The 13,903-nt window shown below is 41.5% G+C and overlaps 1 protein-coding gene across 1 annotated transcript in view; it reads left to right on the forward strand.

Annotated features, from left to right (window-relative positions):
- TCEANC2 (transcription elongation factor A N-terminal and central domain containing 2) overlaps nt 1–12,307 on the forward strand; it is a 34,030-nt gene extending 21,723 nt beyond the window's left edge. Inside the window, exons 4-5 of the mRNA XM_021683934.1 lie at nt 4,404–4,597; nt 11,326–12,307. Coding sequence (XP_021539609.1) covers nt 4,404–4,597; nt 11,326–11,514 — 383 coding nt within the window. The 3' untranslated portion in view covers nt 11,515–12,307. The remainder of the gene's footprint in view (nt 1–4,403; nt 4,598–11,325) is intronic.
- The last annotated feature ends 1,596 nt before the right edge of the window (nt 12,308–13,903 follow it).

Genomic DNA, 13,903 nt, shown 5'->3' on the forward strand with positions numbered 1-13,903 from the left:
TGTTATACTTAGGAATTAATTTGAGGGCAGTGGAGAGAGCCATTGAAGGGCTTTTGCTAAGGGGGTAATGAGATCAAATTGTGTTTTTGAAGATTTATTTATTTGAGAGAGAGAGAGAGAGAGAGAGTCGGGGGAGGGGCAGAGAGAGACTCTTCAAGCAGACTCCCCACTGAACATGGAGCCTGATGCCAGCTCTATCTCAGGGCCCTGGGATCATGACCTGAGCCAAAACCGAGAGGCGGATACTTAACTACTGAGCCACACAGGCATGCCTCAAATTGTGTTTTTCAAAGGTTATTTTGACTTGAGTAATAAGGATGAGTTGGAGAAGGCCAGACTGGCAACAAAGATTGGTTAGTACGTCTCTGCAGTAAACCTGCAGAGAGGTGGTGAGGACCTGAATTAGGGTAGCAGTGAGGAGGAAGGGGAGGTGAGGAGGAAAAGGGAAAGATATAAAAAATGTTAAAGAGCCTGAAATGATGGGTGAATGGTGGTGCCTTGTGTGACAAGAAGTACAGGAGGAGAGACTGAGGGGGAAAATAAGGAGTTCCATTCCCCATTTTAGAAGTGTTGAGTTACTTAATCATAGGAAACAAACTGACGGTTGCTTCAGATTGGGGGATGGGGTAACTGGGTGATGGGCATTCAGGAGGGCACGTGATGTAATGAGCACTGTGTGTTATATACAACTGATGAATCACTGAACTCTACTTCTGGAAGTAATAATATACTATATGTTAATTGAATTTAAATAAATTTTTAAAAAAGCGTTGAGGTACTTGCGAAAGAAGCAGGTGGAGGTGTCCAGTAGGGGACTGGATGTTTGGGTCTTGTGCTCAGTGAGAGCCTTTGGGCTAGAGATATATATTTAGGAGTCATCTGCTTGCAGATGGTAGTTGGACCACAGGAATGGGTAAGATTACTCAGGGAGAGCAGGTGGAGAAAGAAGAGAAGAGGCCAAGGACAATGCCCCCCAGCTCAGGTTCACTGATAATTAAAGGTTAGGTAAGACATATGCAGCCAGCAGAAGAGAGAGAAAGAACAGTAACAGGTGGTGTCCCAAAAAGCGGTGGAAGAGAGTATTTCGGAAGACAGAGCAGCATCAGAGGTCACAGAGGGAACAAGTAACATCAGGATGGAGAAGATCCATTGCATTTGACCAGCAGAAGGACTCTCTTGGAGGGACTTCTGCATCTTCATTTCTCGCATATCAGGCTGGATCAACAATGTCTTTCTTGGAGAGAAAAAAGGATAAGAAGGGGAACACATGGAAGGGAAGGATCTGTATTTGGAAAAATCTGAATGCCCCTGTTACAGCACAGCACGTGCTGTTAGGATTGCTGACAGGTTGAGCCAGTCCATGCGATGGAGCTGAGCTGCATGCAGTCCTACTACTCACAGGAGACCCCGGGTAATCATTTCATTATAAATTCTTGACTTTTTTCTCTGCATATAAACAAATATATGTGCTTATATGTATACACAAATATAATTTTAAAAGTAAATATTGGCTCATACTGTGCGTGCTCTTTGGAGAACCTGAATAAAGTGATCATCTTTCCATGTTACTACATGTAGAGCTATTCCAGTCTTTTATGGCTGCAAAGTATTCATTGTTCAAGTGAACTGTAATTTATTTAACCAATCGGACAGTCAATGATGGACTTCTAATTGTTTCTTGCTTTTCACTATCACAAACAGTACTGTAAGGTATTTTTGTACACATTTCTGTGCACACTTTGGCAGGGTGAGTATAGGTCAAATTCCAGGGACTGTGTCTTACTCGTATCTCTTTGTACTAATCTTTCTATCTTATGGTACATTTTCCCCTTTCATCTGCATTTCCCCCTATACTTTAGTAAAAAGATGTTATTCTTCATATGGGTCTCTGATTCCACCAACATTTACTGCACACCCACTCTCCCGACCCCTACCTCCTGCCACTGTGTTCTCTGCTGGAGAGACAAAGATGAACATATCACAGCTCTTGCCCTCCAGCTCTCTTTGGTGGGCAAGAGAGGTAGCTGATCAGATAATTACAACTAGTTATAACAACTATTGTGAGGGACAGAAGCACAGGGTGCTGAGGAAGCACAGAGGAGGAGGAGGAGAGGCACCGACCCAAGACGGGGGCTATTAAGGAGGACTCGCTAGAGTAGGGGACTCCTAGACTGAGTCTTAAAGGCAGAATGGAAACTAACCAGATAAAAAGGGAAGCAAGGGTGTTCTAGGCAGACAGAATGTTAACTGGAAAGTAGGTGGGAGGGGACAGATCGTGAAGGGACTTGTGTGACAAGATACAAGTTTGGGTACAGCACTGAAAGATTTACGTGGAGGCGTGAAATGGTCAGATTTATGTTTTAGAAAAAATATCTCTAAAACAGGAAATAATTAAGTTTTAAAAAGGCCACTCTGGCTGCACTGTGGGAGATGCCATTAAAGGGTTCCAAACTTAGGCAGAGAGGCCAGTCAGGGCTGTTGGGAGTCAACTGGAGGCAACATGCCCAAATGTTACTTAACATTAACATACATGTTAATGTATTGTTAAGTGGTTTATGGTTTTTACTCATGTAAGCAGGATTTTTCCCTACTGTATTCAGACTGGTTATTGCAGACATAAGAAAGCTATTGATTTTTTAAAAAATATATCTAATATTTCTCTACTTTTTAAGTTTTTAATTCTAAGTGTTTAGTTGATTTCTTTGGCTTTTCTATGTAATTGTTTTTGTCTGAGTACTTTTGCATATTGATATATTTGATCCTTTTCCTCTTTTTCCATTTTTATTATGCAAATCTCAAACATACATAAAAATAAAGAAAATAATAGAACACACCCCCATATGCCTTCACCCAGATTCAGTAGCTATTAAGATTTGGTCCCACTTACTTCATCATTTCCAGTTTTGTGTTTTTGTGCTGTTGCTTAAGTATTTTAAAGCAGAATCCCAGACCTTATTATTTCAGCTCTACATACTTCAGTATGCATCTCTAAAAATACAGGTATTTTCTTACATAACAACAGTGCCATTATCATTCTTAACAAACAGTAATTTCTTGGTATAATTTAATATGTAGTATAAATTCATATTCCTTGTGTATCTCAAAATCTCTTTTAATGGTTGATTTGTTGCAGTGAGGATTGGAATCATACATCGCATTTGGTAGTTTGAACTCCAAAGACTCTTCATCTGTAGCGGTCCATAACCTTACTCCCTTTAAAAAAAAAAAAAAAGAGCCATCAACAAATGAATAAACAAATGAAAAACAGAATCAGATCTGTAAACACAAGAGTATAAACTGAGGGCTGCCAGAGGGAAGGGGAGTGGGGGCTAGGCAAAATGGGTAAAGGGAAGAGGGAGATACAGGCTTCTGTTATGGAAGGAATAAGTCACAGAAATAAAAGACACAGCAGCAGGAATATAGTCAATGGGATTGTCATAGCGTTGTATGGTGACAGATGGTAGCTACACTTGTGAGCATAGCATAATGTAAATACTTGTCGAATCACTGTTATACACCTGAAACTGATGTAACATTGTGTGTCAACTACACTCAAATAAAAAACTTAATTATAAAATAAATTTTTTTTTAAAATGCCAATGACTATTGAAGAAATCAGGTCTGTGGTCCTACAGAGTGTCTCACATTCTGGATGTCTTTTTCCTCATACTATAATTTAACTCATTCCTCTGTCTCATGTTTTCTACAAACCGGAGGTTAGCTTTGAATGACTGGTTGGATTCTGGTTCTTCGTTTTCTCTGGGAGGAGGGTTGTAAGACTATGCATAGGTAGGGCTGTGAAATGTCACCTTTGTCTGAGAGTCCCACTCTTACAGGTGCTAAGATTTATTAGTGGTTCAGGTGATGACAGCTCATCCCTCCATTATAAATTTCTCCATCAACCTTACATTGAATGAGTTCACCCATTGATGCTTGTCACCCGAATGAATTATTTCATCATGGGCTATGAAATGTTTAAAAATTCTGTCAATCCTTTCACACTTATTAGCTGAATAAAGAGCATTCCGTCAGTAAGTAGGGCTATTTGGTTGTTCTGAAATATAATATGTACCAAAAAGACAAGATAAATGCTTAATTCATTTTCTCTTACTGCAATTTTTGAACGAAGGAGTTGGTACTTTAATTGTTCCATGTTAAGCATCTATTGATCATACTTCTATTTTATGACTTACTGCGTTGGTTAGTCCAGTGATTCTCCTGCTATGGTTACCTGGTTATCTCAGCCTTTGAGAAATGGGTCTTCATTTGCACAAGAGCCTTTACATTTATATCCTTAGGTATGTGAATGACTTTCTACATGCCACACGTCAGCCTGTCTAGTCCTGTACTTTTCAAAAGAAAACAGAACCACCTTTCCCTTAGTTTCTCCTTTCTTCTTCCAGGTCACACCGTGAACAAGATGCGTCAGCACTCAGATCCAGAAGTGGCTTGTCTTGCCAGAGAAGTTTACACTGAGTGGAGAACTTTCATTGAAAAACATTCAGACAGACCTTCTATTGAAGTGCGAAGTGACCCCAAAACTGAGACATTCAGGAAAAATGCCCAGAAGTTACTCTCAGAAGCCTTGGAATTAGAGGTAATGTCCTGGTTGGAATGTGATTCTCTCAGTTAAATGAGCCTCACATTTTCATAAATCTTCCGTAGTCTTAGTGCTATGGCTTTATTCTAACTGGGTTTTCTTTAAGCATCTGGATTTGTAAGCATTCTGGAAGATAGTATTATAGAAAGATTGCAGGCTTTGGAGCAAGACCTGGATTAAAACCCTGTCTCTAGTATGTACTGGTTTTGTCACTTTAGGTAAATCCCTGAACATTTCTGAGACTTGATTTTTTTATCTATAAAATGAGTATTATAATTCCTACCACCTGTAATTATTGGAAAGATTAAATGAAACATTTATACAAAGGAATAGTAGAGTATGTGGTGATTAGAAGTGACTTAATGAGTGTGGTTCCTTCCTGTTTAAAATTCTTCCCCTTCCCACCGAAACAAAAATTCTGGCCTGGATTGTGCTATGGAGTATCAGTGGCAAAATAAATAGGTGTCTGTTGGAAAGACTCTACTCCCCCATTTTTTGTCAGCGCTCATACCTTTAGTTCCAAGGTGTATAATCAATTGGCTAGACATAATCTCTATCGTTTTCACAGCTCACAGTTCACATGTTAGTGGTTTGAGGTACACGTGCTGGAAGAAGGATTTTTGCTCATTAACAATGATATTAATCATCATAAACAAATCTTATAGGTCAGTTAATATTCTAGAAAAATCAGACATAACATCCATATTTTTTCCTCTTCTTCAGGTATCCCTATTAAAGTATCCTTAAAAAATAATATTATTAACAAAAGAAACAATTTCAAAAGTCTAGGTTTAAGTGCTAGAACTGTCACTGCATTCTCTGAAAAAAAATTTTAACCTTTCTGTCTCAATTAGGCATCCACACAAGAAAGGTAAATGGACTTATGGTATGTTATTTACTTTTTAAAAGTAAAGTTTTGGGTTTTTTAATACAAACTTATGCTAGAAAATGAGAAAATATAGAAAGGAAAAGCAAAATCATCATTGAACCTACTGCCAGACATAATCTGTTAACATTTTGGTGCATTTCCTGTTTGTTAAATTATTACAGCTCTTTAAATGAATATTGGACAAGTTAATGATTATACCATATTTATTAAGAGCTAATCATATGCCAAATGTTCCATAAGATGCTTTTATTGATCATTTAAATAACTGCAGAAAATTGACAATTACTTACATTGTGTTTTATTTTTCATCTTGATCAATATCAGGGTCATTTGTATATCCTTTTCTGTATATATTTATTTTTCATATTTATAATTTTAATGTCTGTTTGATAGTTCAGTGAATTAATATGCTGTAAGTTTGCTTAACTTTTCCTAAAGGAAGCTTTAACATGACTCTTAAACCCTTGGAAGAAAGAAAAAAAAGTAAAGATTGTAAGCCTAATTTTCCAGAGTATCGATTAGCCAACAAGATTTGCTATTTAATATTTTACATAAAGTTTATTTTTAAAATAAGCCAAAATTATTGCAGAAACATAGAGTGTGGGTATATAATATGTAGTTAATGTGGTGGTAAATACCAGTTCCCTGTGGTATCTAAGTAAACGATAATAACGAAGCTATGCTTGTAAGGATTAATGAGCAGTTTGCCTGCTATATTAAACTCCATAATAATTATCCTTTTAGTTTATCCATTAATTATCCTTTAAATGGCACATCAAGTGGTAAGCACTCAAGTGTTACAAAACAAAGTTAAAAAAGTGATACATTTGTTAGTGCTTTCCAATGTAATTGGAAAAAATATCAGATTAAGCATAGTTGAATGGTTTTGTTCCCAAAGAATACATTTTTAAAATAAAAATGTGCATTTTACTATATTCCTTGAAAAAAAAAAAAAAAAAAAAAAATCAATCTGTTTTCCTTGCATAAACAGCATTTGACAGTACTTTTATCAGTTTGGTATGTCAGGGAATATAAATATAAACACTTTTATATAAGGTTAACTCCTAGCACCTATCATCATATGAAACATTTCCATGTTAGGGTAAATCAATGAACCATCTCATCCAGTATCTGGTCTTTGACAGTAACCAATGTTGAGTGCATTCAAATCAGACCTCAGATCTCCAGAAATGTACTTTATCAGGCAGGAGTAAACCATTGGGTAAGTTACAGGCCCAATGACTAAAAAGCCTTTACAGTTTAATCCTAGCATGTGTTTTTGCAAATTCACGCATTATATTTTTGTGGGAAAAAATGTTTCCGTGCTATTTATTGTGATCATATCCTTTAGTAGTAAAAGCCACAGATGAAGAATATACACACACAGCCAAAAGGTGCATCTCTTTATTACTCTATACAGGTCTTGCTTTCTAGATGTATGGATTATTTCCTTGTTCTTGGAATAATGGGATAGATGAATAAAACCTCCACACTTTTGAGACCCATGCTCCATTCCCCTTTACTTTCTCTCCCTTCCGGATCTTCTTTGTTCTTCCGTGTCCTTTAGATCTTTCCTCATATGAACGTCCCCTGTGGTGTCATTCTCTTACTTCCCCTTCCTCATTATCCACTCTCCTTCCTACCTCATGGCCTGTGATCATTTTCCTATTATGTCATTAAAAAAAATGAACCTGGTTCTCAAAGTGAGCCTGTATCATTAAGAGTTATGAAACACTGGCTGGTTGGCCCAGTTGGTTGTCAGATGGTGCTAATGAGATCCAGGTCAGGGGTACGTCCCCATATGGGACTGTTAGTTTTCTCTTCATTTAATGGGCTCAGACTGCACCTCTGGCTTTGACCAGCTCTATCATAAATGTATTCAAGTGGTCAAAAAGGAGTGTAGGTAGATGTGTACAAATCCAATCATGCTATTGGAAAACTCATACAAAGTTTGCTTCCAGCGGATATTCAATTCAACAAATGTTTAGTACTACTACTGCTGGTGCTGGGGAGAATATAAACATAAATGAGGTGCATTCCCTGGGCTTAAGAAAGCTTACTGTCTCCCGGCTGAGAGCCTGTGAATGACTAACTAAATATAAGGCAGGATGAAAATATGTCTGAAAGAGTGGTACTAGCAAGTGGTACAGACACACAAAGGACAGAACAGTGAGATCTGCTGAGGGAATCTGGGAAGGTTTCACGGAAGAGATGACAGTTGAATTGGCCTTTGTTAACGGGTAGGATGTTCCAAGCCAGAAAATACATATTAAAATAGAAACATTATATTTCAGATCTTATCTGTGTTACGTGTAGAATGTTACCAAAAGAGCTGGAAAGCAGGGAGGTATACATAGAGAAGAAGGATACTCATTTAACAAATAACTTCCTGAGCACTTGCTATGTGCCCATACCAATGCTAGGCCTCGGAAATTAGAAATGAATCCAACGTGGTAACAGCCCTTGAGGGGCTCCAGTCTTCTGAGGGAGATCGGTGAAGAGTCACAGTACAATGTGGGAAGCTCTGCACTTGAGGTAAACACATGAAGAAGACCTTACCTTGCTTTTAAAGAACTTAGGGATGTAGCAGACATTACTAATCGATTATGGCACCATTTCCCACTGGGTCCAGAATCCTTGAGGAAAGCTAGCTCTAGGTGGTCACGTTTTATATCTTCCCCAGCTACCGCTGGTTCGTCTGCAGTCAGACAACTGAATAACACACAGCTAACATACAGGTACAAATAGGTAAGCAAGGCAGATCAGATGCTCTGTCCCTGAGAAGTGTGAACTAGGAAATAGCAAGGAAACAACAGTGGGAGTGTTGAAGCAGAAGGGGTGTTGGAGGAGTTGTGAGGGAGCAGAAGCTAGCTAAAGATGGGTAGCACGGGGGAAAGAATAAGACTGTTAGAATTGGTGGTGAGTAAGGCAGATGGAGAGGAGCAACAGTGTGTGAGAAAGAGACCAGGCAGATCTCGAGACCCACAAGAGAAAGGATGTGGTCCCTAAATAAATCTCTAGGTTTCTTGTTCCCATTCATTCTGATGTTTCCCATTCCTGCTCCCATTCCCACTCCTGTGGATGTATCTCACAGCAAAACCTCTTTTTCTCAAGGTCTCAGTGAGACTCTGGTCCTTTCACCCAGAAGGACTAACCTGAATCACCAGGTTGGGACCCACTGGAAAGGACTCAACAACTTGGATGGGTTTGAAATATCCAAAGGCAGCTAGAAGACAGACACTCTTCACTTTGTGCGATGACCTTGTTGTACACATGGGTGTATGATGAATTATTTTCCCTTATGACTCACATTTTAATACCACTGATGTTTTTCCTCATTGTGATTGGCCTTCATTTAATAAGAGGCATGCATGAGAATTGTTAGGTGCTTGCTTCCTTTTCCCATCACATCGCTGGTGCAGCACCCACCCCCCTGCCCCACGGCTCTCTGCATATGTGCCATCTCCTCTCTTGACTGTGAGTTCCCAGAGGGCAGGGGTCAGGTCTTTTCTGCTCAGGGTCTCCAATACCCGGATCAGGCCAGACTCAGAGTAGCGACTCAGTAGCTATTTGCTGAATGAAGTATGGATGATATTCAGTTATGTGAATTCCAAGGCTTTCTCAAAGTTCTTTTTACATACAGACTACAGTTTGATGGAATGGTCATGACATATTTTTGCAAATGCACACATACCCTTCTCCCCCCAACAACCACTGTCCTCAAAAAAAAAAAAAAAAGAAAAAAATGAAGACTTCCTCTTGTCTGTTACATTAAGTGAATCTGAACAGTCAGTGACTGACCATCCTCCCCCTGGGATGAGGGGCCTCTCTGGCAGCATTGCCGGACGGTGGGCCGACAGCTAGCCACCCTTCCTGCCTCCTGCTAAAGTAGTCTGGTACCAGGGTTGCCTTAGGCGGGGGGCTACTTCGGTGCCCACCCAGGAGGCCATGAAAAGCTCGAGGAATCTGGGTTCTGGAGAACCATGGTGCCAAGTGCACTTAGTCCAGCACAAGCCATCAGGATCACGGACTTCCCTGAACATCTCCTGTCTGCTACACATAGGCAGATGTCTGGGCCTAGATAGTCCTCCCTGTCACTCTCTTTCTCTCTCTCAGTCCTGTTCTATATTCTGCCTGGTCCTTCTTTCTTCCAAGTTCCTTTTTTATTTGTTTTGGTCTGTTGGGCTCTCTCTTACGTGAGGACATTTTATCAAATATCGGGCGTTCCTTTTTTATTTTTGGTACACTTTTTCTTAAACTTTTCTTTTAAATAGAAGTATAGTACATATGTAGGAAAGTGCACAGAAGATCTACATAGAGCTCAGTGAATTTCTCACAAAGCAAACGCCCTTCAGCTGGCCAGAGAGGTCTCGGATCAAACATCATTCCCTCCCGAAGCCAGGTGCTGCCCTCCTGGGATGGGGCACTGTGCCATAGCTTTGTATCCCAGCACTTATTCCTGTCCCCTTTCCTAGTACTCAGTACATTTAGGATCCTGTTCTCTACCTTTCTCCAGCGGGGGTTGTACTCTCCATGGAGTCGAGGACTGTCAGCTTGTTCACTGCTTTTTCCTCAGCCCACGCACAGCGCCTAATAAGTGCTGAATAAGTATTTGAATGAGTGGCGTGGTAAGGAGGGAAGGGAAGAAAGCAAGTAAGAAAGAGAAATTTGTTTCCTGTTTTCAAGGAACTCACTATCAGGGAAGACACACTCAGAAAATAGATCATTATAATATATTATGAAAATGTTTAAGGGAAGCTTAGGACATTGTGGCCACCCAAGGAAGAATTTTCAGTCCTTTGAGCTAGGATTTGCTTTTTTTGCTTTTTCGTTTTTAGCTCAGCTTTGACATGCAAATAGGAATATGTTTCCTGGGAAAGTGGACCTTGCTGAGGGAGCATTTACGTGGGCAGCGGCCCAGCGGTATGTCAGAGCACCTTCGCTTGCTCAGGCTGGGGCTGTGGCCAGAACTGGTGAGACAAGTAGTGGGAGATGGGCCTGGGAAGGAGGGCAGTGAGGGCGGGCTGCCTGACCAGCAGCGCAGTCTGGCCTGGGTCCTGACCGTGGACAAAGACTCAGACCTGTGCTGCTTTGATGAGGTCTGTGACTTGAGAAGGGTTTGGGTCTGAGCTGGACCACCCCGGAACTGCTGCAGGTCCCATCCCACAGACCTGCTGTGCTCAGCTGGCCCTGCGGAGGTCTCTTGAGACTCAACTGGGCTCTCCGAATGTAAGGGGTCAGTTAGTACGGTGAAAGGAGAGGAACATGAACTTTGGGGTCCGGTGCGCCAGGTCAGAGTCTTAGCTGTAAGACCTTGAACCTTTCTTTACCCTTGAACCTATTTCCTCATCTAGAAAATGAGGTAACAGGAGTTGTGAGCATTAAATATGGAAAGTGATTTATAAGCTGCTGTACACACATATCAAGACCCAAACCCCGTGTGTCTGAAATGCTGTAAGGGGTTAAAAGGCACTCTAAAAACCAAAAAAAGTATAAACTGTTACACTGATTTATTACCTTTGGTCTTGGTTTCCTGGTTGGTAAAGTACAGGGCCCAGTACCCGTTGCTTAGTTCAGGCCAGTTTCCTGTTATAATGGCAAATATTACCACCCGGCAGGGGTTGTGAATGAGGTCCCTGTCACAAAGCACATGGCCTTGTTCCTTAATTGCTAGGGTGGAATTAATTTGCTCTTCCTGTTTCTCTTGTGACAGGAAGTAGATGTCCTTGAATTTCAGTTGATTAATGGAGGCCTCTGAGCAGAGTGCTCCAGCCTCTCTTGCTTTTAATCCTTATGCAATACAAGGCCCTAATTTGATAATTTTGCTGTTTTTTAGATGGATCACCTACTGGTTGAAAATATTGAGCGGGAAACGTTTCATCTCTGCTCCCGCCTCATTACTGGGCCATACCGGCGGACGGTGAGAGCCCTGGTCTTCACATTAAAGCACCGAGCTGAAATCCGGGCTCAGGTGAAGAACGGCTCGCTGCCAGTCGGCACATTTGTACAGAACCACAAAAAATGACCCGAGGATGGTTGCAGCGCTAGGCTGGGCAGAAAGCAAAACGGGCCTGGCTCTCTGCCATTCAAAGACTCTTTTGAGTTTGGGCGACGGCTGCTGCCGGCGGTGCCGAGTTTTCCCCTGGCGCCATTCCCGCAGACCGAGGATGCGGAGAGCCCCGGGAGCCAGGCCCGCGGGAGAGGCTGCATTAGCTGTAGAGCGTTCATGCCGCCTCGCGGGACGGGGCTGGCTGGCACCAGGAAGTGCAGCACAGTTGCCGTCACCCAGCCCGGTGAAAGGGTGACGGATTTCACTGGGAGTGTGCCAAGGACACCTCTGAACTCCCCCATGTCAGGCAGATGAACTGACTGCTTGATTTCGCCACCCTGCAGGTAACTGAAACTCAATTACCACGGCTGCTCGCTCAGTCCCGTCCCCCTGAGTTTAGACAGCTCCGGTGCCCGTCAGAACTCCCCTGTCTGTTCTCTTTGCTCTACCCCAGGGGTGAGCCTGCTGGAGCCAGCCAACTACCCCTTCTTTCCAGAACTCACTTATCTGAACATTGCAGCTCTCCCTGGAAGACCTTCTGCATTGGTCTCCGGAGCCCCCATGCTGAGGCTTCTAATGAGGAGCTGGCCTGAAGCCTCCCCACACCTTGGGGTTTATTTGAATACGCTGGCTCTTGGTTTAGGGCTCTGTAGAAGGTACATAATGAAATTTCTCTTGAAATGAATTACCATAGTAGAAAAACAAGTATGTCTATATTCTAAAATGAAATGCCACTTATAGGCCTGCTTGAACAATTACGTAAATGGTATTTGCTCTTTTAAAGTAATAATAAACTGGGACTTTTTTTTTTTCCTAAAACAAAAGGTGTGGCCTGTTCATTGAAAAGTGTTCAGGGTTGAGAAAGGGGACAGTTGGTGAAAATAATGATTGGACAAGAGTTTGAGGGCGATAGCAAGACCCAAGGAAGGCTTTTTAGGTTAGGGGAGACTAGAGCATGTTTCTAATCTGAAAAGAAGGAGCCAATAGAATGGGGGAAATTAAAATTAAAAAAAATAGAGGGGCTAAGTTAAAAAGCAAGGACAAAAGGGAGGGGCCTGATGTCATCTGCTTTCTAAGTGTTAGATACCTTTCCTAAGATAATTTATTAGCATTGACATTGATCTTTATGTAGTTTTAATAATCCAGTTTAGCCTTCTCATCTGTTGTATTCGTAAGTATTATTTCAGTTTTTTAGACTTCTTCATTTATTTAACACCTACTTACTGAGACCCCGAGGCTCACCAAGCAGAGTGTCTTGTTCGGTTCCCCACTGCTCATAACTATTGGAGCTAGAATAGTAATTGAGCACTTAACTATGTGCTCAGCACTGTGGCAGACATTTAAAAAATTAATAATACTAATACCTAATTAAAGATGAGGAGAGTGAGGCTCACAGAGTCACACAGATGGTGAGTGGCAGCTTTACCATTTAAAACTCAAGTCTATTTGACGTATACAGTCTTCCTGGTCAATTTCATCCATTCATGCTCTTAGGCATCGTGTACATGCCGATGACGCTCCAGTTTGTATCTTCAGCCTATACCTCTTCCCTGAGTTTCAGACAATATCTCCTAGAGTTCTCATGGGCATCTCAAATGTGACCTATCTTCTTTCACTTGGCAATACTGGCACTTCAGCTAAAAACCTGGGGGTCAGCCTAGGCTTTTCATTGCCTCCCCCCCCCAACCCAACAAAGTCCTTATGGTTTCACTTCTCACATAGATCTAGAATCTCTTGTCTCTTCTCCATCTCTAGTACAACTTCAGGACTTTATCCTCTCTTGTCCAGATGACCACGTGGCCTCCTAACTGGTCCTTCTGCCTCCAGTCTTAACGTCTTCAAACTGACTTTTCTGTGCTAGAGACAGAGTGACATATCGAAACTGGAAAGCCCATCGTGTCACCCCCCACTCTGAGCCTTTTTACATGTTGTTTTCTCTCTCTGGAATGCTACTGTCTACCCAATTCCCTCCCCTGTCCCTACCGTAATACCCTGTATACTGTTCTGTACATACCCACATGTTCTGTGGTTATGCTCTTGATGCTATCCCCACTCGATTGTAACTTCCCTCAGAAATCCTGCCAAAATTCGGAAATCCTGTCTTACTCATCTGGGTATCTTTAGTCCTTAGATGAGTGCTTGTCCCATAGTAGTACCCAGTACATATCTGTAGAATTAATGGATATCCACGTGTCTGTGCCTTTTTTGCCTCCACCTTTGTTCCCCTTATCATCTAGTGTCCACACAGTAGCTGGAACAAACCTTTTAAAATGTAAAACAAATCCTAGCTTTTCTCTGCTCAAAATCTTCTAGTGCCTTCCATCTCAGAGCAAAATCCTAAGCCCTTACCATGTCCTGCAAGGCC

The sequence above is a fragment of the Neomonachus schauinslandi genome, chromosome 4 (assembly GCF_002201575.2).
Source record: "Neomonachus schauinslandi chromosome 4, ASM220157v2, whole genome shotgun sequence".
Lineage (NCBI taxonomy): Eukaryota > Metazoa > Chordata > Mammalia > Carnivora > Phocidae > Neomonachus > Neomonachus schauinslandi.